The sequence below is a fragment of the Caenorhabditis briggsae genome, assembly GCF_000004555.2.
Source record: "Caenorhabditis briggsae complete genome, chrIII, whole genome shotgun sequence".
Taxonomy (NCBI): Eukaryota; Metazoa; Nematoda; class Chromadorea; order Rhabditida; family Rhabditidae; genus Caenorhabditis; species Caenorhabditis briggsae.
The window spans coordinates 5,576,908-5,604,141 of NC_013490.2; the positions used below are offsets into that span (position 1 = coordinate 5,576,908).

The window sequence follows — 27,234 nt, forward strand, 5'->3', positions numbered from 1 at the left end:
GGAATTCTGAATGTGTCAGCTGAGGATAAATCGACTGGAAAAACGAATCGGATCACAATTCGAAATGAGAAAGGACGATTGTCTCAATCAGACATTGATCGAATGGTTAACGAGGCAAAACAATTCGAAAAGGAAGATGGAGAACAACGAGAACGTGTGTTGGCTCGTAATCAGTTGGAGGCATATGCATTCCAAGTCAAACAAGCTCTTGATGAATACGGATCAAAATTGCCATCTGAAGATTCGAATCGTGCGAAAGAAGCTGTTGAAGAGACTCTCCGTTGGTTGGATTCAAATCAATTGGCTGAAAAGGATGAGATTGAGGCAAAGGATAAGGAATTGAAGTGTGTCTGTCAATCAATTCTCTCCAAAATGCATCAATCTGGACAGCAACAACCTTCTTCTGGATGTGGAAATCCTGGATTTTCTGGATTCAATTCAAACAACTATCCACAGGGACCAACTGTTGAAGAGGTCGATTAAATCATTTTTCTTTTTATTAATTCAATTATTTATTGTAGATCTCTAAATATCTTTTTGTGTGTTACGAGTTGAACTTTTCTTTGATTGTATATAAGATTTTAATTTCAATAAACTTGAAAAAATATAATCAAGAGTTGTTTTATTGACATTAAAAAGATGAGAAGAGAAATTGCAACTAATTTTTCGATTTCAATTTATGATACAAACAAAATTAGATCATTTTGGAGAAATTTATCATAATATGTACAAACATAATTATATTAAGGAAGAAAACAACGAAAATAAAATGTAACAACAAAATAAGAGTTTAATAAATAAAAGATCCCTGATTTCAAATGTTTTTGCATATCGGTACCTAGTCTTTCCATGTTCTAATCGTAATCATCTGGGATATTCAAGAACGATCCAATTGTCGGGAAATGAACAGCACTCATTCCAGCAGTTCCTCCTGCTCCTGCAGCTGGTACAGCCCAATGTCCTCCCCACTGAAGTTGTCCATTCAACCAATCAACACCAACGGATTCCGGATGATACCAATATTTATTGGCTGGATCTCTCGAGTGAGGATCGGCAGGATTCGGTTCCCAGAGACCAGGTTTTGTGAAGGGAGATCTACTCCGAGGGGTGTGAACGAGACCACGACTGTCGGAAAGTCCATCGAACGCACGGAAGGTGTCATCGCCGCCTCCTCGTGCGGCGAATGCTGCGTCGGATGGAAGGATTGGGATGTTTCCTTGATGAGCTCTGGAAATATCACTATTTAGCTAGAATTTACAGAGTAGTGGATCTAGAATTTTGGAAACATTCTTGAATGCGATTATTGACCGTAAAACCTGTAATAGAAGGTCATCCAACTTTCAATTTGAAGCCAATTTATCTCGGTTCTTGTCAAAGATATAAAAAAGTTGTCAACTGATAAATTGTTTGTTATAATATCACAAACATTATCATTTGACACATTTTTGATATCTCTTTCAGCAGTCAAGATAATTGAGCTGACACTTGACAGTATCCGAGCCCTTCTATTACAAGTGGAACGGTATGTTGTTTTCCAATAAAACTCGCTTGGCTCTACCACTCGATGCCTTCTTTTGTGGAACTGCTTTCCCTGGATTCTCATCTACTATTGCCGTAGTCGCTGCTGATGATGAAAATGTTCTTGGCTTGATTTCTGAAATCTTTCTCTCTGAATCTAAACTAAAAAATCCGAACGTACTGTTGAAATCTGGTTCTTCTTGATCTTCCTCTTTATTCACTGTTTTCTCCTCTACTTTTTCAGTAGCCACTGCATGAACTATGTTTTCAGTCAGTGTCTTTGGATCCGTTGCTGAAGGTTTCCTTATGAGTCAAACAAGTTATGTGTCTTTTTAGAGAAAAGACGTTTATTAGACAAATGTGTTATGAAACTTTATTAATAGGTTAAAATTGTACAAAAACATGATTATAGTGTTAAATGGTTAATAAATGGTAAAAAAGACAGTATTGTTATCCATAATACCCACCAACTGCAGCCCATTGTCTTGCAGTTTCATCTCTTTCTCTTTGTGGCTGAGTTACTGAAGCCAGAAGGCCGTCTAGTCCTCCTCGGGCGGATGGATCATTGCCACCTTTCAGAGTAGCTGGGGAACTTTTTATTCCAAGAGCTCCAGGTCCAGAGGTCAAACCGTTTAGTTGTCTGAAAATCAGATTTCGATATATTGAAGTTTCGAATTATCTTGATTTTTTTTCTACTTTCCGAATTCCAGAGCTCGCACATGAATTATAACTCACTTCAAAACCCTCCACAACTCTCTGGGCGTGGGCGGTCTTGCCGTAGTGGATCTTATCTCAAAATCCTTATCCGAATTGTATCGTTGACGATGACGACGTCTTCTGCGAAGCTTCTTCCTTCTCGACCTCCTCTTCTTCTCTTTACTCTTCATCGATTCTTGATAATTTTGAAGAATTGCTCTCGACTGTGGAGCAGTGAGCGAGACTTCCTCTCTGAAATTTTCTCTTTCTCAAAACTTGTCTTCAAAAATAAATGCTGAATACCTATCTTTCTCCTCTGGAGAAGACGATTTTGCTACTCGAACATTAGCGGATTCTGGGACTGGAGGTGGAACCACCAAATCTTCATTATTTCTGAAAATTGGGTCACACATACAAATTGAAACTATTGGAGAAACGAAAATAGAAAATTACTCCGAATCTTCCTCGGTGTCTCTCTTTTGACGACGAATCGGAGCCAGCGCGAGTGCTCTATTTCTTCGGAGTGGAGCTGGTTGAGGGAGGCCATAAGGATTGACAGCACTCTGTTCAGGAGTTCCGGCTAGAAAAACAATGAGGTGTAATGAGTGGTGACGTTGATATGAAGGCCTAAATTTTATCAGAAAAGTTTTCTAGGCTTGGTGGCCTAACTTTTGCAAGTTGAGTTTTTTAGGCCACCAATATTTTTGGCCTCAAAATGGTCTTATATTCAATGAGAAAACTTACGCAACACTTTTCCTTTTTCAGCCTTGGAGTAGACAAATTGAGAGGAATAATGGTATCGCTCGTACTTCGGACATCCATGATACCATAATCTTTAAAAAAAATAAATTATCTAGAAACAGTTCCTACTTAATTACCTGCAAGTATTCAAGAAGAGTGGCATTGGTGGTGGATTACAGAATCGTTGAACCACTGGATAGATATAATCACACTTACATTCCTCTGTACAATGCGCGAAAATTCTCTTATCGCAGTCCGGTTTGCATGGGTATCTTTTCTGGAATAAAAAGTTTATATGGTATGGTCACTATATATTACAATTCGATTGCAACTCACTCTCAGTTCTGCATAATAAATCTCCTCGTCTTCTGCAGAATCGGAATCTTCATCACTGTAACGTCTTCTTGGAGTTGGTCTTGCTCTTCCAACTGACACAGGTCTACTCGTCACTGTGATTTCTTTCTCAAATGGATCCGTGGGCCAGGAAGTCAGAGATACTGATGAGGTAACGGCTTTATGTCTGCAAGCCGTCTTGTAACTTGGACAGAATTTTTTGATGACATATGCATTTTTGTCCGTTTTGTCAGTCTCTCCAACACAGAAATATTGGAAATGCTGCTCGAATCGATCACAGTAATCATCTTTGCCACCGTCAAAGTGCTCAATTTTGTCTCCGCGATTTCCGCCTCCTTCTCTCTGAAAAAACCAGCATACTGTAAAACCTGTCATAGAAGGGCCCCTAACTTCAAAATGAACCAATTTATCTTGCTTCTTGTTATAGATTTGAAAAAGCTGTCAACTGATAAATTGCTGATCATAATATCACAATCATCTTATCAGTTGACACATCTTCGATATCTTGAATAAGGGGCAAGAAAAATTAGCTCAAACTTCAATGCCCTTCTATTACAGGTTTTTTAAAAATCAATTACCTCATCATCTCCAGAAATCAAATCCCCGCTGTCTGATTCCTTTTCCCTCAAATCGGAACTTCTCTCAGTTTCGAATGGGTTCCTCTTAACTCTCTTCACTGCTCTGGCTATTTCCAAAAGAACTCTTCGGTCAGAATCCGTCACTTCATCATGATTTATGGAAAGTTCATAGGCAGACGACGTCAGAAAAACTGAGAATAGGACACCAAATGAGAGTGCCCATAAGCACCCGAATCTCATTGAAAATTGCTGTTTTCTGGAGAATCCGGATATGATAGGAAATGGGACTTCTGAAATGCTAAAAATTGGAAGAGTGTTCAAAACTTCGAAACAACAAAAAATTATATTACGAAAGGGAAAATTGGAGAACAATGAATAATCACTTTCTTCGTTTTCGATTTTTTTTGTCTCTATTATCTCAAAAAAGGGAGAAACGGGTTGAAGATGAAGTCATTTCTCAAGTAGAAAAACGAGGTATCATCACCCCAATTTTTGTAATCTTTTTTTGCTTTATTCGCCTCTCCTTCTTAATGAAAAATTTGGGCGATGATCAGGTGAAACGGGAGATTTAGAGAGATTGATCGGGGGAATCACATATTGAAGTGATATTAAACTGATAATAATTGTTGGAAGTTGAAACAGTAACTAGACATAAGGTGTCTAGACACTTTTTGATTGACTGGAAAAGTGATCTGTTGAAGATATAAAAAAGTTGTTAACTGATAAACTGATTATCACAATATCAGAAGTGATTTGTCAGTTGGCACATTTTTGAAATCTTTCATAAAAATTGAGATAATTGAGCTCAAACTTGACAATGTGAGGGCTCTTCTATTACAGGTTCTACGGTATCTGGGAATCAGAAGTTTGACAATTGAGAATTAACATACATCATTCTTACAATTAGAGTCTGTAGCAACTAGGATAAATTTTTGTGTGAGTATTTCATTTACTCAAACAGGAAAGTAGTCTACGCATCTTGTGAAATCCTTTGTCAATTCTTATAGAGCTTATTTTTAAATAAAAACTACTTGTTAACATTTCGACATGAAGTTGCTGAGGAGGGGATCTTTTATTAGAGGGAAATCGTTTTTGGTGAGAGTTTCTACTGGAAATCCATCAATAATTTCATTACAATAAAAAAAATCACCTATATTAAAGGAAAACAAGAACCAAAAACAAAAATCAGTTGACCACATTAATCGATGTGTCACTATCAGTGATTTAACAAAAGGGCGCTTCACTTAGAGGGATCCTTCAATTTCAGGGGCCCTTCTAATACAATTTTTACGGCACTTGAAAATTATATGGCAAATATGTTATATCGCTCATTCCTCCTGATCCATGGATCAACCGATCCATCGATTTCAATATTTTAGTTCGAAAATCAACTAGAGAAAAGGCGCAAGGACGGTTACGCAATACAGTGATACAGTGAAAACGACGGCATCCGTTCTGATAAGGTGATAAGCAGAAGCCTCATTGAGAAGCAGCGTGTATCACTTAACACTAAATCAACTGATCCATTTGACGAAAAAATGGGGAGGAGTCAGTTGGGGGAAACGAAAGAAGATGTACCGATCGGGGTGTGTGTATGAATAAGTACTGTGTGCTAATACGTGAATTCACAAAATGATTGATTATGAGAGAGAAGAGATATGGCAACTTTTGGGTTGGATATCTTTGAAGAACACGATTCGAGGTGAGGAGAGGAAAGAGAAGATCAAAAGTTTGACGTCAAAATCGGCTATTTTTGGAGATGGGAACGGAAGGAGAAGGAGGCAGATCTTGTGATGAACAAGTTAAATTTTGAAGTTAAGTTAAGTAACCAGAAATCGAAATGGAGATCTCGTGATATTGAAAATGTGTCAGTATTGTAAAATCAAGAATAAAATGTGTTTTTAGTACATTAAACTTTGTGAATAGGACTCAAATAAGCTATATTTTTCTTCAAAATTCCTAGTTTTCAGTTGTTTGCCGATTTTTGAAAGACCCCTACCTTTTTTCATTTTTTTTTCAGTACAAACACAGGAAAAAGGGGTCCAAAATTCTGCGAATGCAAACTCAGGCGCCGCCGGTTACTTCTGGCCGGAGCTTGGTCAGATTCCGGCAAAGACCCCCCCTCAAAATCAAGTGAAAAACGCGTTTTTGTATTCTTATTAACCGGTACTGTAGAATCCTTTCTATTGTAGCCTCGCCGAGAATTCTGTTCTACAGTATCCGTAGTTTTTATATGTTGAGTTACTCTGCAAAACCATTGTATTCTTCTCCTCAACTTCATCTCTTTGATCCTGTGACGTAATGTGTAAAATCTAAAACACAAAACTCCCACACACTGCACCCACTGGCTTACAATTCTTCACCTTAATTTCGTCCATTCATCTCAGTTTCCCATATCAGTTTGTCTATGAAATACGACCCTGATAACCTGTTTATCTCCTTTTTTCCTCCTCTTTAAAGAACAAAATTGTTGTATATTACACTAAAAAATGCTTCTGGGTTGATTCTGCAAAATTAGAAGAAGAAGCCTATTTTGATGAACAATTATTTGAATTTATTGTTTATTTATTACTAAACACGAATGACAACGAAATGAACAAGAAATTGCAAAATAATAATATAATAATATAAAGAGACCCGACTGAGAAATTAATAAAAACAAAATGGAGAATTAAACATGAACTTCCTGGGTCCTCCCTGTTAGTATGGACCATAACGACTGCCAACTTTCCATAGACGCCAAAGCTCCGAAATCGATAAATCTGAAGAATTCGATACTGCTAAAATTTTTGAATGTTAATCTCGAAATTCGAAATTTCAAAAGTTTGTAGTTCTGATAGTCAGAGATTCTCTAGAAAAACAAAGGCTTCTGAAGTTCTGTGTTTTTGGAATTACAGAGAAATAAGTATCTTAAAAAATTATGTTTAAAATGTGGAAATTTTCGCTGATATTTGGGAATCTCAGTACTTTTTTAATGGAATAGTTTTCAAAATGGGTTTTTCTCTGTTTCATATTATAGGCTTGAGTTAAAACGCCGTTTTTCCTGCGTTTTCAAACAAAAAAATACTGGAAAAAATTTCAGCGTAAATAGTGAGAATTTCGCTGCTTTTCGCGAATTTCTGTACTTTTTTTAACTGGATTTTTTCAGAATATTTTGCTGTTTTGTTTAAAACTATAGGCTTAGACTGAAACACATTCTTTCCTTTCACTGAGAAACCCGAAGAATAGCGCCAAACACAAAATCTCAGGAAAACTTTTTTGTTGTCAAAGTTTTATTTTCTCAAAATCCCTTACCGAATCTTGCTCAAATCCTTTGGAGCATATGCTCCTTTCACAATAATCGTATCATGCGTTTTTTTCTGTCCATATTTTTGTTGTAAAACACTTGCATATCTCATCAAATCCGGAACATGGACCATCTTTCCACCAACATTTACAAGAGCGAATCGAGCGTCCTAAAAAACAAGATTTTGGATCGTTAGTAGAAAAGGCATAATTACTTTAATGGCTCTTCCAAAATAATGCATTTTTCGAATGTATTGAATACCCACCAAATCGATACACATGGTGCTGAAAATTATTCGGTCAGTTTTTTAGGTCATCTTTTATAGCTTAACTTACGTAATAGATAATCCTATGATAATATAACACAGATCCAAAATATAATATTCTCGTTTCAAGGGGACAATATCTCCGAATCCAACAGTTGTCATTGTGATAAAACTGAAATAGAACCCAGAAAAGAAATCCCATCCTTCCCACATGCTCAGAACAACAGCTCCAAATGTTATGTAGCTCAGAAGAATGGCAACAATTAGGAATATAGGAATCGAGATGTAGTTTTCCAAGTGATCCTAAATTTTAATAAAATTTGAAAGAATACACATAGATATCAAATTAACAAACCAAATTCAAATCTCCCTCTTTATTCTTGTCATCCTTGTTTGAAATTACGCTGTACTTTTGTTTCGAGCACTTCTCTCGCAGTTTTCGATACCTCAAGAAGATCTCTTGATTTCTTTTTTTCGCAAAAAAAGCTTACCATGTATACAACTGAACAATATTCTCGGACAAGAACTTTCCGATATCAGCAACGGTTATCAAAATCAGTGGGACACCAAACAGTGCATACAGAATGCATAGAAATTTTCCTCTTCCTGTGACAGGTGTCAAGTTACCGTATCCAATGGTAGTGAGCAAGGTGGTAGTGAAGAACAATGCGGTCATATACGTCCAGTTGTACTGTAAAACGGCAAATATTTCACAATTGGGTTACCCTCTAATAAAGTGTCACCCAAACTTCAAGTCCATATATTTCCGATAAAATATATCAAAAAATAGTAAACTGAAATGTTGGTGATAGATTGATAAATATTTTGTCAGTTGACCGCTTTTTGATAGATTCAGAATGAAGCGAGATAATTGAGCTCAAAGTTTTCGGTGCACAGAACTCAAACACAAATGAACACTCACATCCTCATCCTCGCCACCAGGTCTCAAATGTTTTGCTCCGATGCAATGAGTGTCGAAGGCTTCGAATAGAATTCTGGTCACATTATCCACGTATTTCACAGCCATGTCTTCGACGACGTCTGAAAATTCATACCCCTTGTTTATCTAGAGATTCCGTAAAAGACGATTGCCAGGTTGTTATTTGTACAGGTTGCACAGATTTACCCGGACTTTTTGTACCAGCATAAAATTTCAATTAAACGATATATTTAGTTCAAATTTGGAATACAACAATTCGAAAAATTCATCCATAAACAGGCCAAGTTTCAAATTTCCTTATCAACGGTGAGCTGAGTTATCGCTTGTCAGAGTTGTTTCATCTCATGAAAATCACAACTGCAAGAATCAATTTGCCATTCATCTTTGAACATTCATACAAACCTAAGGCTTGAGAATTCGCTTTGAAAATTTCAGTAGCTTCGAATCAAACATAAAATTTTATTGATACCGGTTTTCGTGTTTCCAAGAAACTTATGTCTAAAAATAAAGTCTTATCTAAAAATAAAGTCTTATCTAAAAATAAAGTCTGTTTTTATCAGTCCGAATAATTTTACGCCACTATGTAACTACTCAATCATTAAAATTAGTTTCGGGGGTTTAAATCCATTATCTGCATTACCACATCTCCAAAGAATATTTCCCTTACACATTTTGTGAAAGATTTTTTGAAAAACCAACTACTCAGTTTTTCCTAAGATTTCCCACACCCATCATAACCCCGACTTACGTTGTCCAATTCCACTGCTTCTCATCTCCCATAAATGATCAATCATTTGCCTTTTGTGTATATTGAACCTCTCAATATTTCTTGCTCTCACTTCAACTTCATTCGGTTGCTCCAATTGATAAAACAGAAAAGCACCGAATCCAACATAAACAACTGATAAAACGATAAGACTGACATGAGCCAATATGATTCTAGCATAGCTCTTCCACGTGGCCATTGGTCGCTGTGTGATCTGAAAATTTGATTGATTGACGTTTGTAATACGACTGGGGGAATGTGGTTTTTCGTTATTTGGCTGGGAATCTGACAAAAAACTGTTCTTGTAGATTTTATTTCATTTAAAAATACATCATTTTCATTCTGATCTTGTCTTCTTCGCATATGATGATGTTGGTGCATCGAACGAGCAAACATGCCGACCCTTCCAGGGGTATACGGTAGATGAGAAGTCACAAATGGCATCTGAATCAGAGGAATAATAAAATAAACACATGAAACTTTTACAAAGATAGAAGGACACAGAGAGCTAAACTAAAGTTTCGTATTGTGAAACGTTTGTTCTGGTTGTTTCTGGTCGAAAAAAAGGTCATAAAAGTTGAAACATTCATCCTAAAGGGTGCGAATTGCTTCTTCTTCCTTTTTCTCGGTTTCCGAAAATGAGTTTTATTTTTTCTTTTCTTCTTCCTTCCATTTCTCCTTCTGAACAATAACAACACCCTGGAGACGTGGATTTGATGAATTTTCATCGTTGGAAACAGAAGAAGCAAAAAAGAAGAAACAAGAGAAGAAGAACACGAAGATTCTCGAGGGAAAAAATCCGAAACTCTGTTTTTTTATGAATGAAGTCAGTTTTTCTATTGTGTTCTTTTGGCAGTTCACTTAACTCCAGGAGCGGGAGGGGATTTTCGAAATAAAGCTACAAAAAGGTGTTACGGGAAGCTTCAGATCAATGTTTGGAAGAAAAAATTGTACAAAACACCGGAGCTGTGGCTCACAACGACAACTACACCTTAAACGTTTTCTTTTCAGAATTAATTCCTCTGGTCCAATTTCAATGCGTGCTGCAGCCAAAAATTCGAAAGTGGGCGGAGCTAAGGTAGCAAAACCCTTAAAGGTACATTTAAAAGAGCATGTATTTTCGTAACTATTTTGAGGCCTAAATTCTATTTTGAGGGATAAATTTTACAATTTTTCGAATGTTTAACGATTTTTCGAATGAAATTTTAACGGTTTTTAACGGCTTTTCAAATAAAAGTTTATGAGATTTACGAAATTCATCGGAAAATCAAAAAAAATTGGTCAGAAAATAATTAGAAAAAATAAGTGACTGTAGATCCCACAATGAAAACTATAGTAACCTAAAAGGATTTTTATTTTCAGTACTTATTATCTCGTTTTTTATAATTTTCGTAAATTTTTTTCACAAAAAAAACTCATAGAAAAAAAGCATTTTCAGGATACGGTAGCTATCGTTTTGGGACCTTTGGCCATATCTACCGCCGTTTCTCACCCACAGCTCCGGTTTTTTTTGTACTAGCGTAATATCTACGTTTCAAAATTTTTGGTTCGCACTTCAAAATTTCACTAACCAGAAGAAAAACATTTGAAAAAGTATACACATATCTTTTCGTGCAAACTGACCAGTCAAACAAAAAAACCAAGAACAAGAGTTTAGCAGATTTCCCTGGGCGGTGCAAATCAAATTTGCACAAACAAAAACAAACCAATTGGTTTTGTTTCTTCTCAGTGTCCCTTCTTCTTTGATTAAATCAGAAATCGGTTAAAAAAACTTACATGCATTTTTGAGATTTTTTAACTTTGGTTTAGTATAAAATCATACAGAAAATAAGGAAGTGAGAAGAAGAAGAAGACTGATTCTAGAGAAACATGCTCATCATCATCATTTTTGCTCAAAAAGACTCTTTTTGTTCTAAAAACCGGTCCCAAAGGATACAGAATGGGCGATATTTCACACGGACTCACTTATATTCCTGACATCGAAACTTCAACGAAAAAACATAGAAAACAGAAAAAAAGGGAAAAAAGTGCAGAAAAAATTCTCCCTAGTTTTATAGGGAACATTTCGCAACTTCTAAATGTTTGCTGTATTCATGGAACCCTGAATTTGAACTTTTGCATAAATATAAGTTACTGTAGTTACCCTGAAATCTGAAAAAGTGGATTTGAGATATCGGAAAAAAAGATTTCACCGGAAGAAACACCTAAATTACTCCAAACGGCACCGCGTCAATTCGAAACTGCGACACTTCGAAACCAGTCATTTCGAAACCAGGGTAGTACAGGCGAATGAATGAATTTGAGACTACAAAAACCAGTTTAGGGTTTTCAAATATGCTTTTTCTAATGGAACACATTTTGAAACTCCAAAAAATTCGAAAAAATAAATTATGGATTTTCTCATGTCTCGAAATTTGTTATATCAGAAAAAAAGACATATTTAGAAACTCTTAAATTGTTTTTGTGGTCTGAAATTCTTCCATTCGCCTGTATTACCACGGTTTCGAAGAGCCCTTCAAACTTACCTTTTTTCAGCCTAGAGCTCAGACAGTATAGTGATCCTCCTAATACCTTAAAAACAGCCTCTTCTTTTTCCCCAAAATGAGAGCTTTCACTTTTTGCAGTAACTCTGCGTCCTTTCGTCTTTAATACTATCTAATTTGAAAGTTTATTTGATGGGTCCTTCCTTCTCCTCCTCCCGAGTCAATTTCCAAATTAATCCCTTTCGACGGAATGCCTTTGGCTCATTTGGGACTGAATTTAGAAAATTGGCTGGGATCATCGAGTGGAGTAGGATAAGGAGGAGGAGAAGAATGATGTTTCATTGGATCAGTTTTGCACTTTTTGAAATTGAGTTAGTAGTGGTTTTCATTTGCGATAAGTGTTCACAGTTTTCAATTTTAAATATTTTTTTTTCCAATTTCAAAAAGTGCCCAGAATTTTTTTTCAAAATTCGTGAAAAAATCAGCGACCGTTAAAATTTATCCTCGCCTTCTGATACTAGACAAAAATACCGTAAAACCTGTATTAAAAGGACCGGTCCTTCTTATACAAACTAATTTAGGGTTTTCAAATATGGTTTTTCTGATCGAACACGTTTTGAAACTGGGGCCCTGAAACTGGGGCCTCAATTAGAGGGGCCCTTATATTAGAGGGGCCCTTATATTTTTTCCGGTCATTTTCTCCAGAAATTTTTCATAGAAAAACTCGGCAAACTCCCGTTCAAAATTCATGAAAATCATTCAATTTCACCAAAATTGAGCAAAATTTTGAGCACAAAAAGTGTTTCAACACACTTTCATTAAATTGTGAAATCTCATATATTTTTCATTAAAACGTACGGAAAATTTAAATTTCAAACAACACCTTTTTTGATGGGGGCCCTCCTATTAATGGTGCCCTTCTAATACAGGTATTACGGTATGCGATACATTTACTATTTTAGTGCGGACTATCAAAGTTTACCTGTATGAAGAACTCCCAAGTTCTGGAACTTATAACAGATTCATTTTTAAAATTTTCCCATATACAGTTTTTCCCAAATTTCAGCAAATTCCAATACATCGTTTTTTGTTCTTCAAATTCAAAAAAACGTTACCTGTTCTCCACTGAGCAACTGATCCAAATCCCATGGATCTGCCTCGACCATTGGGGAATAATCGGTACTTGATATCCCATCGATTATCATTTACTCTGAAGCGAATACATTGTTGTGCCGGGAGCCACCTTCTATGAAAAGACAAAGAAAGATGGGAGTAGAAAAAGAAGAAGAAGAGAAAAGGACAAAACACGTTCTTTAGAGAATTTATGATACCTCATTTTTGGGTGAAATGACATTTTTGAAAAAGGGAAAAAGAAAGGATTGAAAAAATGACGACGATTTTTTGGTAGGGGATTAGAAAGGGGAAGAGTTCAGAAGGTCCAAAAGGTTGGAACAGTAAAATGGAGTCGTTGGTTCCATTGTGTCAAAAAACTGACTTCTGGGTGGAAGAAATTAGCGTGATAGGGCAAAAATAATCATCGGTTACGATGGCGATTCAGATTGAGATCGCGTGCTACTAGAAAATGCTACAAAAAATAAATCACTTCCAGTTTCTGAAAACTTCCAGAAGGTTTTCGAAGCTTTGATTGAAGTCCATCATAAAAAAAAGTATAAACTTTCTAGGTCATTTCTAACATGGGGCCAGATATGCGCCTTCAAAAATTCGCTCGCGAGACGCAGAGAAGCGAGAGTTATCTAACTTCTCTGCGACCCCTTCAAAGTTCAAAGGCGCATAACTCGCTTTAATTTTGAGCTAGAGAAATGTAAAATTTTTAGTTTCGTAGGAAATTTCAAGGGCTTTCGAGTGAAATTACATGTTATTAGCAAAAATAACCAAAGAAAAATAGAAAAATGGAAAACTCGATTGCTGAAAAAAACAACTATCAGTTTTCACCAAGTTGATAATCATCAAAAACCTTCTCCATAAAAATCTAGTTTTCCATTTTTCTATTTTTCTTTGAATGTTTTCTATATCATTCATCAAAATATCTGTAGAGGGCCGGACCATAAAAACCGAATCCTTCTTCTGAAATTACTCCGATAAAAACTCAAATTCCTACTGAAACTGAAAACTGTAGCTCTCGAGAAAAAGTTCAGAGCTTTATGAAAAATTCAGAAACTTCTAGAAGATTTTTTTTTCGGAATTTATTTCGGAGAAAAATTCTGAAAGCCCACAAACTGGTTCGAAATCTAGGGGAAGAATTTCTCTTTGAAGACTTGTCGACATTATTTCATCAGAATCTGACAAGAAGTCCGTCCGAAGTTTTTATTTTTGTTCTGACAGAAAAAAAAACCAAAGAAGAAAAAACTTGAAATTCTCTTTTTCGGAATATTCGAAATGAAGGATCAGTATTCAAATGAAAGGCACAAAACGCTCTCTTCTGGTGGTCCTCTTCTCCTCTGCCCGCAACCAAAACCGTTTATCTGGTTCAATATATCTGGACTCTTTTCCAATTTCCCGAAAAAGAAAAGAAGAGTTTATGAGCAATTTGGAGGAAAGAAGGGGACCCCCTATCATTTCGAAACAGACACATACGGGTAGAAAAAGGAAAAAGGGGAAAACTCTTTGAATCGAATCGAATCTCGTTGTTGTGTTGAGAAGTAGAAAGAAAGTCTCTTTTGGCGATTGGAATACTCTCAAGGGAATTGCTAAAAATGATGATGAAGATGATGATACACCTTGAAGTGAGGATGAAGAAGAAGACGAAGAAAAAAAGAGAGAAGACAAACAACAAACTTTAGTCCGTTTTCGGGAGATATGGTGACATTTGTTCTTTTTAGGAGGAGCAGTTCTTTTGAGAGAAATCGGTTTGAAGGGATTCCGGAATTTCTGCCAGCGGTTGACCCTGATTTGTCTAGAAAAGTAGGATAATTCTCGGCGTTGGCCTGGCAAGGAATGGGACCAAATGTCCTTTGTTTTTAATTTAAAGCGTTTCGAGCGTCGTCGGCAACTTCTGGTCGGAGGTTGGTCAGATTTCAGACAAGACCGCTCATAGAGCCAATAAAAATCTGGCCATGGCCCGCTATAGAGTCGTTGTTGGGCAAGTGACCAATACCTGGCCAATGTCCATCTAAAAGCCAAACTTCCCTCAATTTCTGACTAAAATTCACAAGTCATAAGTCGAAGTGTCAAAAATAGAGTTTCAGATACAAATTGGGAGTTTTCTACCAATTTTGCAACAATAGAGGTTACCCGAGATCCCGCGAATTCTGAGGGAAGTATTTTCGCTTGGAAAAGTTCCACCGAAAAAAGGGCAGAGTCAGGGGCGGAGTTTGAATTGCAGCCCTGGCACGGTTTTGCCGCACGAGTTCTCTTGTCCAAATTTTCCTTGCGACCGTTTCCAAAAAAACTTGCAGCAAAACCGTGTCAGGGTTGCAATGTAGGCTCCGCCTCCTGACTGCAGAATTTCTGACTCAATCATTAAAAAAACATAGTATCTAATATGCAAGACAAAAAAGAAATAAGATTTGGAAAAAAAAAGAGGAAACAAGTAGATTTGAATCAGAAGGAAATAGAAACTGACCCTTTTCTCCTCCCCCTGAAATGAGCAGAAGGTGCTCTCAGAAAAAAAAGAGAAAAAAGGGAGTGAAGAAAAAAAGAAGATTGAAATTAAGCAAGTTCTGGTTTAGTGCATCAATTTGAAATTGAAATTGAAATACACACACTCAAATAGAGAGAAAAAACGAAATTTTGGCAAGACACTTTCGGTTAAAACTTGAAATTAGAAATTATGCAGAACTTTTCCTGATGATGGACTTTGAGAAGAGTCGAGTGTTGCGAATCGGCTCAAATTTTTTTCATCATCTTATAGAGCAACTACTTCATCAAATACTCAAATACTTTATTCACTTCCAAGAAAACATTAAATTACTTTCCTCCTGGCTTTGGAGCACCGATGATGATTCCGGATCCATATCCTCCATTGCCTCCGCACTTCTTTCCTCCTCCAATATTGATGATTCCAGAAACCGATGAGATGGCCAAAACGGCGAAAACGAAGACAGAATAGACGTTCATAGTTGAAGAAGAGAAGGGGTAGCTTCTGATGGAGATTGAGGCGCTTGAATGGTTATTTTATACCAGTAGAAACGGTGCTAAAGTTTTATGGTCAACAGGAAAAAAAGTTGTTTCCTGAAAAAAATTGATTCGGTGAAGTGAGAAGTTTGATCGCGTTTTCTACTAAGGAGGTAGGAAAACATTTTATGAGCAATCGGAAGCATATAATCTATACGTTTTATTGTCTTGGAAAAACAGGGACATTGGTTCGGTGATGTTTGAGCTTGAATATGAAAGACGATGAATTCAGATTTTTTGAGAACGAAAACTTCAATGTATACATTTTATCCAGACTATCCAAACAATCTCTAAATCCGATACTGTAATATATTAATTTCTGGGTGTTTGGTGGGATTTTCTAAACGAAATTGAGATTTCTTATAGGTATAAAAATGATCTCAAGCATCTTTAGGGTCTGTTTATCATCGAAAAACCAAACAGAATTGCGAAAGTGGTTCGAACGAGGCGAAAGTCTGAAATATTTCTAGAATAGAAAAACTGTTTTCAAAACGTTTATTTTTCATGCATTAATGCTTCCCTGAATTGTGTGATTCAAGACATATTTTTGTAGATTGTGACTCATAATCTAGTCATGAAACACGTATTTTATTTTACCTGCCAACTAATCGTAAAAAATACTCGACACATCTTGGCTATTCTTAAATTTATCACCATTCACAGCTCTCGATTCGTGAAGATATTCGGAGCGATTTGGAATGTCGAAAAATAGTTCGTTACTTGTGCATGTGTTCCTAAAACACCATTTTTTCCAGATCGCCGCACATCAAGAGCTCGTCCACGTACCGGAACCACTGAACGCAGTCAGAAGTCGACGGTACTCGATGAGCCAACAACAATCGAGAGAAAACAACAAAAGAAACAAATTCTGAAATTTGTGGCTCGCACTCTCGAAAAGATGCCTCAAGGTCTTCGTGCCGAGTTCTCCACTATGAAACGCTTCAATGATTTTGAAAAGATGAAAGCGTTCAAAGAAGCTCAAGAAGCTGGCAAAAATCGCTACAAGGATGTCGGATGCTTGGACAACAATCGTGTCAAACTCTCTTCTCCATGGCCCCACGAATACATCCACGCGAACTACGTGGCAGTTCCAACGAATCCAAAACGCTTCATCTGTACCCAGGCACCGTTGGAGAAGACGTGCGCCGACTTTTGGTTCATGTGTCTTCAGGAAAAAGTTGAATTCATCTTCATGCTTTGTAATTTGCTAGAGAAGGGATCCAAGAAGTGTTATGAGTATTATCCAAACAAAAAGAAGGATGTACTAGAGTTTGAGGAAGGCGGGCAGAAGATCACTGTCAAGTTTCAATCTTCGAATACGGTAACAGTTTTTTTTCTGTAAGAGCTTTGTAAAAATTGAGATTCTTGAATTTAGTTTCAATTCCGTGGAGCTGAGAGCAAAGCAAAGGTAGTTGCCACAGAGGTTTTGATCGAGGGTCCCGGTGGAGAAACTCTAAAAACCACTCACTATCACTGGAATGACTGGCCGGATCGTGGTGTTCCAGCAGCTGATATGGCAATTCTTGAACTGCTCGATCAAGCAAGACCATCTAAAGGACCAATTGTCGTTCATTGCTCAGCTGGAATTGGTCGTACCGGATCAGTAGTCATGCTGGAGTACGTGATGGATCAACTGATTTCCGGACAGACCATTGAGGATGGCGACAAGATTCTGGTGAAGATCCGTGAACAGAGAAATAATTCTATTCAGGTAATTGTTATTTCAAGACTATATCATGACTCAATTCTTGCAGACTGACGCCCAGTACCTCTTCGTTCATCAAGTTATCCTAAATTATTTCCGAAAAAAGAGATTGATGGAAGAAGCAGGAGTTCAAGAAGCTCATGATGCTTTCATTGAGCAATACAAAAAGTCTGTTGTTTAGAAAAACACGATAAATCGTCGAAGAAACAGTTTAGTATAGATATTGAGTGAATTGATTATTTTTTGTAGTGAATGAAGTTTTCATGATATTTTATGTTCTTACCTTTCTCACTAATATATTACCTACCGTCCTACTTTGAGCCAAATTATCTCTGATCCTGTCAAAGATACAAAAAAGTTGTCAACTGATAAATTGTTATCCATAATATCAAAAGTCTTTTGTCAATTTTTTCGTCATCGTATATAGCAACTACTTTATCAAATACTCAAATATTTTATTTATCACTTCGAAGAAAATATCAAATTACTTTCCTCCTGGCTTTGGAGCTCCGATTATGATTCCGGATCCATATCCATTTCCACCTCTTCCGCACTTCTTTCCTCCTCCAATATTGATGATTCCAGAAACCGATGAGATGGCCAAAACGGCGAAAACGAAGACAGAATAGACGTTCATAGTTGAAGAAGAGAAGGGGTAGCTTCTGATGGAGATTGAGGCGCTTGAATGGTTATTTTATACCAGTAGAAACGGTACTAAAGTTTTATTGTCAACAAAAAAAAAGCTCAACATGACCCTTCAATGTGTGAGTAAAGTGGTCATTCTCTCTACCGTCAATAAGCTGATACGGCTAGAGATGGCAAAACTGTAGCTCAAGCGCACGCGACATAGTGAGCATCTTGAGAGGTCTTCTCCGACGAGACGCCGTTTGCCTCAGAGTTGGAGTCCGACTTCCAAAATCAACAAGTGTTAGCTCAGACATCCCGGCAAGCTTTTTAGAAAGGCCGGGTCATCCGAACATTTCTCTGCTCATGTTTTTTGGAGCATTGCTCAATTTTCGATATTTCACTTCTTTTCGTCGATAAGGGTGTCGGTTCGAGACTCATTTGCAAGTCTCAACTCGCATAGAAGAATGGTCTGATTTCTCGACGGATTTAAGTTCGCTCCACTTTTTCGTGTTGGGATTTTGCGAAGCAAGAGTAACGCTAAATCTAATCCAAATTTGGAGCCCTGAAAAATTCCTTGGTGGCGGTATGGAACCTTTTGACCTGCGTGCCACAGTGGATGCCCATCCGAGACGTTTTCACGCTGTCATCGGTCGGAAGAGGGACCAGGTGGAGCAACTCTTGATGATAATTACGTTTCTATCACATCGATAGAAACCCTGTAAAGTTTCATGCTTCTCTGACTTTTAGTTTTCGAGTTACACCATCTCAAACTATTGCGGGTAATTAACAGCCACCCTGTATATAGCTGAAGGCCCAAACATGTGATTCAGCAACAGTCAAAATGACACAAACTTACCGCCTAAATAACTTTTTACTGGGCCAAATTTTTCTTATGATTTTGGAATAATTATCTAATTTGTTGATTGATAACGTTAAATAATTATGTTTTGTCTTTTATATTTGGGATCTGAGCACATTATTCAGTCAGGATTTGCTCAAATGGAGACGCATGAGGGGAACTAGGGCCAGATCATGTTTTTAAATGAAATAAAATGCAATTTGATTAAAAACATTATTGAAATGCACAATATGATCAATACAAAACAAAACAATAAGAAAAATTTGGTCCAGTAAAAAATTATTTAGGTGATAAGTTTGTGTCATTTTGACTGTTGCTGAATCACATGTTTGGGCCTTCAGCTATATAGGACCTAATTATTTCGTAGTAACCAGTCTCTACAAACAATTTAATATATCAAGCATTTTCCAGAAAACAAAACTTAACATGCTAGAAAACTTTGAAAAAATGTTCCAGTTTTTTAGGAGGTTGTTGCTCCCCCTACGGGGTAGCAACCTGGATATATTTGTTGCCCATAAGCTCTGGTGTGATAGAGCTTACGGACTCACTCTTGCCAAGCTCTACAGTCACTCAATGCACCAAGGAAGCGCCCCTAGACGTGCCAAGCTGCCCACAGGAGTCTGCGTCTCTCACTTCGAATGGTGGAACGACGAACAATTAAAAACATTAAATTGAACCGCGTCGAAGGCGCACCAACTTGCTGGTTCTATATATTTTCCCAAAAAGCAAAAAAACGAAAAAAAAGAAAGCACTGGGCGGGAGTCGAACCAAAATTCGAAAAAAATCAGTGGAAAGGGAAGAAAAATTTCACGTTTTGGAAAAAAAAGTTTTTTTGGTAAAAAATTGGAGCAAAGAGGATCTCCCTGGATTTTTTGCATATAAGGGAAGAGAGAAACAGTGAGAATCAGTCAGTTCTCCAGCTTCAGCTAGAGAGCCGAAGCTGGAGCTCTGGGATCCGGAGCTCTGGGAGCCGGTGCCCTGGGAGCCGGAGTTCTGGGTGCCGGACCTGGAGCTCTGGGAGCTGGTGGAGGTGGAATCGGAGCTGGTGGAGGTGGAATCGGAGGATCGGAGCTGGTGGAGGTGGAATCAGAGCTGGTGGAGGTGGATTCGGAGCTGGTGGAGGTGGAATCACAGCTGGTGGAGGTGGAATCGGAGCTGGTGGAGGTGGAATCGGAGCTTGTAGAGGTGGAATCTGAGTTGGTAGAGGTGGAATCGAAGCTGGTGGAGGTGGAATCGGAGCTGGCGGAGGTGGCATCGGAGCTGGTGGAGGTGGAATCAGAGCTGGTGGAGGTGGAATTGGAGCTGATGGAGGGAGGTGGAATCAGAAATGGTAGAGGTGGAATCGGAGCTGGTGGAGGTGGAATCTGAGTTGGTAGAGGTGGAATCGAAGCTGGTGGAGGTGGAATCGGAGCTGGCGGAGGTGGCATCGGAGCTGGTGGAGGTGGAATCAGAGCTGGTGGAGGTGGAATTGGAGCTGGTGGAGGGAGGTGGAATCAGAAATGGTAGAGGTGGAATCGGAGCTGGTGGAGGTGGAATCGGAGCTGGCGGAGGTGGCATCGGAGCTGGTGGAGGTGGAATCAGAGCTGGTGGAGGTGGAATTGGAGCTGGTGGAGGGAGGTGGAATCAGAAATGGTAGAGGTGGAATCGGAGCTGGTGGAGGTGGAATCGGAGCTGGTGGAGGTGGAATCGGAGCTGGTGTTGTAATTAAAAATACAGGAGAGAAAATTCTTGGAAAAAAATGTTTCTGAATGGTTTGATATTTTTTCTTATATTCAATCTGAATTCAATGAAGTTTTTGGGATTTCGAAATTATCTGATTTCTTTGGAATGTTTTGTAATTATGGTTTTTTTTTAAATTTCTGTTATCCTAGAATTTCAAAAAAAAAACTCTGAGGCCCCAAATAACCAAGAAGAGCCGGATAGCCTTACATTTTTCTGAATCCAAGACTGTAATTATGTTCGAAACGATTGAGAACAAAAATGATGAAAACTGGAAATTGCGAAAAATTTAGAATGTTACACCACCAAGATCTTTCTGACCTGTGAATAGAATGAGGTAAAATGAGGAATTTCCGAATAAACTTCGCATAAATCAGGGGTTTCTGAATTTAAATTGTATCAACGTTTCGATACGAAGCAAACGAGAATGGGAGAAATCGCTAGTATTTGCAATATTTATTCAACTGTTTTACAATTGGCAAGAAGGCGAGAATCGATGAGACAGAATACCGAAAACAAGAGAAAGTATGTGTATTCTCAATTATTTACTCAAGAAATATAGGTGGTTCGACAAAATGAAAAGAAACAAACATTTCCATATCAATGACTATTTTCAGGCATCCGAATTCCTCAAAATTCGAAATTTTTGTTTTTTAATTCACTGCGATTTTTGTATTTTGGCCTAAACAATCAATTGTATTTCTGGCGAAACGAACTTCGAAATAAACAAAACAGCCACTCCAAGTCTGGTCGCTATGGATATCCGTAAAATGCATTTTAAAATGGCTTTTCTCAAAAGCAACTCAGATTTCCTTTGGAAAATGTATGCCCTTTTATGTTGTTTTTTTCCGATTTCTTAGAAATTTTTAGTTTTCCTTCCATCGTTCACCTAGTTGTGAACTACCCGTCTTTTTATCAATAAGGAATCATTTATTAACAGTGCATTGCAGTGTTATTTGTGTTACCGCCAACAACCTTTGCGTCTCCCCGTCGTGCAACACTCTCTCGTCGAAAAGCAAATGCGCTCTAATGCCAATCGAGATTTTCCCAATTTTTTTCAATTTCGAATCAACCTATTTTTCTCTTGTTTTTAACTTAATTTCTCTTATTCTTCGTCCAAAGAAACGTCCGAAATTATTTAGTGCTGCTTCTAATTATTTTCTCCATGACGTATTGTCTAACAACTGTGTGTTTTCTTGTTCAAAGCAGCCATTATAGGACACCTTCAATATTCATCGATTTTTCTGTTAATTCTGTCAAAAACTTGAAAAATTTTCGGCAATTTATTTGTTTTCCAGAGTCCGAAAAATGGGCAAGCGCAATCTTGATGAGACCATGAACGAGTCGGCAGTTTCAGAGATCGCCGAAGACGTCGCGGCCCTGACCACCGAGAAAGATGAGTATCAAGCACTTTGCGAGCTGGTATGTTTTTGATGTCAGTGCATTTTATACATGACGAATATTTTTAGGTAAACCCAATCGCCCAACCACTAGCCAACCGCAAACTGGCAAAGAAGGTGTACAAGCTCATCAAGAAGGCAGCTGCCGGCGAGAAAACTCTTCGCGAGGGTATCAAAGATGTCCAGAAGGAGCTGCGCAAAAACGAGAAAGGAATCTGCATTCTTGCAGGTAGGCTCATTTCTATCATCTTGATTGTATTCATCGAATATGTTTTCCAGGAAACGTTTCCCCGATCGACGTCTACTCGCACATCCCAGCGATCTGTGAAGAAAAGGAAATCCCATATGTGTACATTCCATCTCGCGAACAGCTCGGACTAGCCGTCGGTCATCGTCGTCCATCCATTCTGATCTTCGTCAAGCCAAGCGCTGACTTCCAGGAGCTCTACGACGAGGTCGCCGAGACTCTCCACCATCTCACTGTTGATGCTGCCTAAATCTCATTGTTATGTTGTTCACATTGTTGAGTTTTTTTCCATGCAAATTTTTGTTTTCCTTCAATATTTTATCTTCCAATTTGACCTCATTCATTTTGTTTACTTCCAATAAACTTGTTGTTTTTGATTGAAAGTTTTTGGATGCCATTATGTTCACTAGCTCATTTTCAGTATCGGTTCGTCTGACAAGAAAATCACTCCAAAAAGCACTTGTTTCAGCGAAAAAATGATAGCGGGAACACTGGTAGCCCCAGGAGACAAAGTTCTCGATAGAATAGGCGATTACAAAATGGGAAATGGTTTGTACGAAACGAACAGACGAATCTTCTCTTCTATCGCCGGATTCGTTAATGTTTACGGATTCAGAGATGTGCGTACACAGAAATTGGTCCTTAAGCCATTGAACTTGTTACTTTCAGAAATCCGATAATCTGATTCAAGTAATAGAAGTGCGACGGAGTGAAGATCAAATGGATAATGAGCTCCTCCCATTCAGCGGAGCCGTAGTTACAGCAAAAGTAATGGCTGTTGGCTTGAGGTTTGCAAAATGTGATATTATCAGTATCGGTGATAAAGTCTATAAGAAGAGATTTTCCGCGTTGTTACCCAAGAAGAAATTGAGACCGCTTGAACCGGAATTGGTAAGTTTTGTCTTCTCACATGGTTCGAACTGCTGTGGTATGCTGTGGCGCTCCAATGCGGTGACGTGGCAAAGTTCTAGACCCATGAAAAAAGTGATTTTGAGATGGAAAATCAACTGAAAAATGCAAGAAATTTGAATTTTTAACGGTCACTTAATAAAGCACAACAATATGTCACAGCAGAACCCTTGTGTTCCCTACAGGAGGTGATTTGTAAATTTTGAGCATTTTTTCTAATTGCGACCTAAATATTTCGGAATCTAAAATTTTCTCAGCTCGCATTTTAACACCATTGCACGCCATTTCAAAGAGCCTGGTCAGAAAACGCGCCCCATCGAACGTGAAAAATCACTGCTCGACGTGTCAAATTTCGTTGACTGAAGACCAAACTTTTAAACGTTGAGAAAAAAAAATCGCGAGTTGCAATGCGTTGATTAAAAAAATATATAAATCGAATCCACGTCAACTTTGAAATTATTAAATTTCGTTCAGCCTAAAAGTTATCTGGGATGCGATTTTCGACCCGCTGCTTTGAAACACAGTGCATTGTGTTTCCCGTACTGGGTTTACCCTAAAAACACCAAATTACGAGCTAATTTATCAAAATTCGAAAAATTTTCGCGACCTCAAAAAAACCCTAAATTTACAAAAACTCCTCATGTATGTATGTTTACAAAAAACTCCTTGTTACAAAGGTTTCGAAATTATCATATTTCAGAGTGACCCATTCAAAAACTTTGTCCGACCGAACGACTACATTCTTGCCAAAGTTTGTGAAGACGCTGGAATCAAGGACAAATTCGTACTATCCATCGCAGAAGATGAACTCGGAGTTGTGCTGTGTCGTGGAAAGTTTGGAGAGCCAATGAAAAAAGTGGATTGGAATACAGTAGTCTCTACAAGAACCGGCAAGACGGAACCGAGGAAAATGGCAAAGGTGCCGCAAAAGTGTATGCTGCCAACCGATTCAATGGAAACGAGTGCCTAGTGGCTGAATAGATGTTTGATTCTTCCCACTACGTTTTTGCACTTTTTGAGATCTTATTTCTATTGTTCAAAAAACGATAATTACACTGCTTTCCATTGTTTCCTTTTGTTTCTATACTTTTCGCATTCCGATTCATTTTATTCTGCTGTTACTGAATTCCTCGTTGTTTTTTCTATTTTTTCCATCTCTTATGAAAAAAATCAAAGCTTTATCGATTATGTTCCCCAACCATTGCAAAACCAATTTTCCACTCTCTGATCATCTACAAGAAATGATGTTTTTTTGATGTTTCGTCGTCTCCCAGATTCCCCTGCGCCATCATCACTAAAACGAGGACCCCACTTTCATGAATTTTGTGTGTTTCGGAACGGAGGACGAGAGTCGTAGAAATGGAGCGAAAAAGGGGGTGGCGCCTAATTCAAAATGCATTGAGGATGAGCTGTGAAAAGAACCATCTGAAAACGAAGAAAGAAGGAGAAGAGCCCTCTTCTCTTTTTTCTACAAAAAGCAAAGAGGTGTCCTATTTTCGTTGGAATCACTTTGTTTTTTCTTTTTTCTAAAAGCAGTTTTTAGTTTTGCAAAGGGGGTACTGTAGGTTATTATTCCGGCTCAAGAAATCTCAGCTCTGGCAGAAAAACGCCGGTGGCCGGGCCGAAGGTCCCACTACGACAACTACCGTAAACTAAAAATACTGTAAAATCTGTATCCGGCTATTTTTTCTGAAATTTTTCAACAGGAAATTCGGGTTTTCAATTTTCAGTGAAATTATGGAATTTCCGGGATATGTTTCACTGAAAACGAACAGAAATTTTCAATTCCTATTAAACGACACATTTTGAAGGGGTCTCTTCTATTACAGGGGCCCTTGCATTGTTCCAAGCCCCTCTCAGAGGGCCCTTCAATTAGAGAGGTCATTCTATTGAAGAGTACAGGTTTTCCGATATTTTTATTTTGCGAATTTATTTTCTCGTCATATTTTTGACTATCAAAAGGCTCAATTTCCCGATTTTTTTTCGGGGAAAAATAACAGAAAAATCGACGAAAGTCAGTAGCAAACGCGAAAAAAATGTATATATTTAGGTTACTGTAGTTTTCGTTGTGGGACCTTCTGCCACTGTTTCTTTTCCACAATTCCGACTCTTTATACCAGAATAATAAACGAAATCCCTCTTGAAAATCGGAAACCATTTTTATCGCTACTTTTTCACCCTATATCAATATTATCCAGGTGTGAAACACAATCTAATATTCCTTTTCCTAATCTGATTGCTCATTCTTGTTTATCAAATCAGCGCCCAAATCATATTTTCCAAACCGAATCGATTCTTTTCCGATTTTCTAGTGCCACGACACTCAGCCGAACAATTCAAAATCGCACCTCCGATTCCTCAAAACCGGACAATTATGAGGTGAGTGCAAAAAGACAAAAAAGGTGTCAAATTTTGGATTTCACATAAATCCGTCACGATTGAATGTGTTGTGTTTCCATGGTAAGCATGGAGAAGACGAAGATGTCGAACCCAAGGTTTAGAAGAGCTTCAGAATAGAACAAATATTTTCTGTGTATTATGCATTCGTCAGAATGTCATTTCAGTCATCAAGCAACCCATTTTGGGGTCAAGAAAAAGTGGAAAGCCAACGGAACAAATGGGACAAGTGCGGGAGGATTGTCAGCATTCGCTAGAATGAAACGTAAGTTAGAAGAAACACACTCGACATGTGTAGTATTGGAAAAACAGTGGGACATTTCTTAACGTATTTTTCTAATAGAAGCCCGCCCAACTTCAAGTTCAATTGTCTCGATTCCTGTGAAAGATATAGAAAATTTGTCAACTGGTAAATTATTTATCATAAAAGCATAAATGTTTTATCAGTTAACAGTTCTTTGATATCTTTCACAGAAATAGAGATGATTCAGATCAAAGTAGACGGCTTGGGTGGGCTATTATTAGAGGAAATACGGTATACGCGTATACTTTGAAGTTTTGAAGACATAGGTAGGAAACATCGGATAGCTTTGAAAAGTCCAAAAATCTGCATTTTTGTATTTATTGAATCAATCATATCTTGTGGAGATAATTGAGACAGTTGAAAGTTGCATGTCATTTCGGGAAAATTAAACTGTTTGAAAAGTTCAACTACAGTAAGACGCCTATTTTACTTACTGAAGGATTTTGTACAATTCCTTTTCTTTCAATATTTGTTTTTTTTGGGGATGGGCATCCTATGCTGTGGTCTTTCAATATTTATTTCCATTTCTAAAAGCAGAACTATTGTCTTTTGATCCAGCGTGCCACTCAAACCGCCAACTTTGAGCCCAAGAAACTGTTTTTCAGAAATTCTCATTAGCATATATTTTAGACCAATATATTTTAGTATGTTTTCTGTCAGCAACATGTTCATTTTAGTCTCCAGACGGCTCCTCCGTTCTTTCGAAAAGCAATTCTCTCATTTTTTTGTTTAAAACTTTGAAAACTCATAATGACTTCTAAACCAGGAAGTCCTAGAGTTACTTTTTCCCATTCTTCTATCTTCCATTTTCTTCTTCTTCTTCTTCTCCTCTGTAGCATCATCCCCCTTTTATTCTTCGTCCCATTTTTCGATTCTTTTAACGTACTATAATATGTATTTGATCGCCCTGGTCACTCCGAAAATGGAAACTATTCTTTGCACGTCATCATCTTCCTTTTTTTTTGAACGAAAATGTTTAGCACCAACAGAAAAATTGGCTAGTTTTTTAAGGAATGGGTTACTGTAGTTTGGAATCTTGAAAACTTAATAAAGAAAAGATTCTTTAGATTTTCTCAAGTTCTGGGAAAGTTCAGAAAAAATAATCCCACCCTTATACGGAAAAGATCATCGAACAAAATGTTAAAGAAGCTTTTTAAGAAAGGAAGAACGTTTGTTATATTCATGAGGACATGATGGGGTTGAGCCAAGAACAAGTGATTCAGAGAAAGATACCCATTGGGGATGATGACGTGGTTTTAAGAAACGTAGTTTCTAAAATTCAAATTGATCATCTTTTTTTATATTG

General features: G+C 37.7%; 10 protein-coding genes across 10 annotated transcripts; 5 read left to right on the forward strand and 5 right to left on the reverse strand.

The window, feature by feature from the left end:
- CBG18239 lies at positions 1–483 on the forward strand (the record flags this gene model as incomplete). Its single annotated transcript, XM_045243781.1, has 1 exon — positions 1–483. A coding segment is annotated over one exon (483 nt), but the record flags the coding sequence as incomplete, so codon positions are not given.
- A 371-nt stretch (positions 484–854) lies between these two features.
- On the reverse strand, positions 855–4,127 carry Cbr-osm-7 (the record flags this gene model as incomplete). Its single annotated transcript, XM_045243782.1, has 10 exons — positions 855–1,227; positions 1,522–1,810; positions 1,986–2,158; positions 2,254–2,466; positions 2,518–2,607; positions 2,668–2,794; positions 2,959–3,047; positions 3,093–3,232; positions 3,292–3,651; positions 3,888–4,127. 10 exons carry the CDS (start codon positions 4,125–4,127, stop codon positions 855–857), a joined length of 2,094 nt encoding a protein of 697 aa, XP_045096421.1.
- Positions 4,128–6,558: 2,431 nt separating this feature from the next.
- On the reverse strand, positions 6,559–9,343 carry Cbr-twk-40 (the record flags this gene model as incomplete). Its single annotated transcript, XM_002642205.1, has 8 exons — positions 6,559–6,649; positions 7,182–7,342; positions 7,388–7,457; positions 7,509–7,741; positions 7,794–7,884; positions 7,930–8,129; positions 8,361–8,479; positions 9,127–9,343. The coding sequence occupies 8 exons, from the start codon at positions 9,341–9,343 to the stop codon at positions 6,559–6,561; spliced, it is 1,182 nt and encodes a 393-aa protein (XP_002642251.1).
- Positions 9,344–15,554: 6,211 nt separating this feature from the next.
- On the reverse strand, positions 15,555–15,704 carry CBG25993 (the record flags this gene model as incomplete). The annotated part of the gene is made up of 1 exon (XM_045243783.1): positions 15,555–15,704. One exon carries the CDS (start codon positions 15,702–15,704, stop codon positions 15,555–15,557), a length of 150 nt encoding a protein of 49 aa, XP_045100082.1.
- Positions 15,705–16,459: 755 nt separating this feature from the next.
- Positions 16,460–17,647, forward strand: CBG18235 (the record flags this gene model as incomplete). The annotated part of the gene is made up of 4 exons (XM_002642204.1): positions 16,460–16,472; positions 16,517–17,082; positions 17,137–17,472; positions 17,516–17,647. The coding sequence occupies 4 exons, from the start codon at positions 16,460–16,462 to the stop codon at positions 17,645–17,647; spliced, it is 1,047 nt and encodes a 348-aa protein (XP_002642250.1).
- Positions 17,648–17,950: 303 nt separating this feature from the next.
- CBG18234 lies at positions 17,951–18,103 on the reverse strand (the record flags this gene model as incomplete). Its single annotated transcript, XM_002642203.1, has 1 exon — positions 17,951–18,103. One exon carries the CDS (start codon positions 18,101–18,103, stop codon positions 17,951–17,953), a length of 153 nt encoding a protein of 50 aa, XP_002642249.1.
- A 1,771-nt stretch (positions 18,104–19,874) lies between these two features.
- On the reverse strand, positions 19,875–20,249 carry CBG18233 (the record flags this gene model as incomplete). The annotated part of the gene is made up of 1 exon (XM_002642202.1): positions 19,875–20,249. A coding segment is annotated over one exon (375 nt), but the record flags the coding sequence as incomplete, so codon positions are not given.
- Positions 20,250–20,279: 30 nt separating this feature from the next.
- Positions 20,280–20,588, forward strand: CBG18232 (the record flags this gene model as incomplete). Its single annotated transcript, XM_002642201.1, has 1 exon — positions 20,280–20,588. One exon carries the CDS (start codon positions 20,280–20,282, stop codon positions 20,586–20,588), a length of 309 nt encoding a protein of 102 aa, XP_002642247.1.
- A 1,391-nt stretch (positions 20,589–21,979) lies between these two features.
- CBG18231 lies at positions 21,980–22,568 on the forward strand (the record flags this gene model as incomplete). Its single annotated transcript, XM_002642200.1, has 3 exons — positions 21,980–22,093; positions 22,141–22,300; positions 22,351–22,568. The coding sequence occupies 3 exons, from the start codon at positions 21,980–21,982 to the stop codon at positions 22,566–22,568; spliced, it is 492 nt and encodes a 163-aa protein (XP_002642246.1).
- Positions 22,569–22,794: 226 nt separating this feature from the next.
- Cbr-exos-1 lies at positions 22,795–24,197 on the forward strand (the record flags this gene model as incomplete). The annotated part of the gene is made up of 3 exons (XM_002642199.2): positions 22,795–22,938; positions 22,988–23,209; positions 23,928–24,197. 3 exons carry the CDS (start codon positions 22,795–22,797, stop codon positions 24,195–24,197), a joined length of 636 nt encoding a protein of 211 aa, XP_002642245.2.
- Between the last annotated feature and the right edge of the window lie 3,037 nt (positions 24,198–27,234).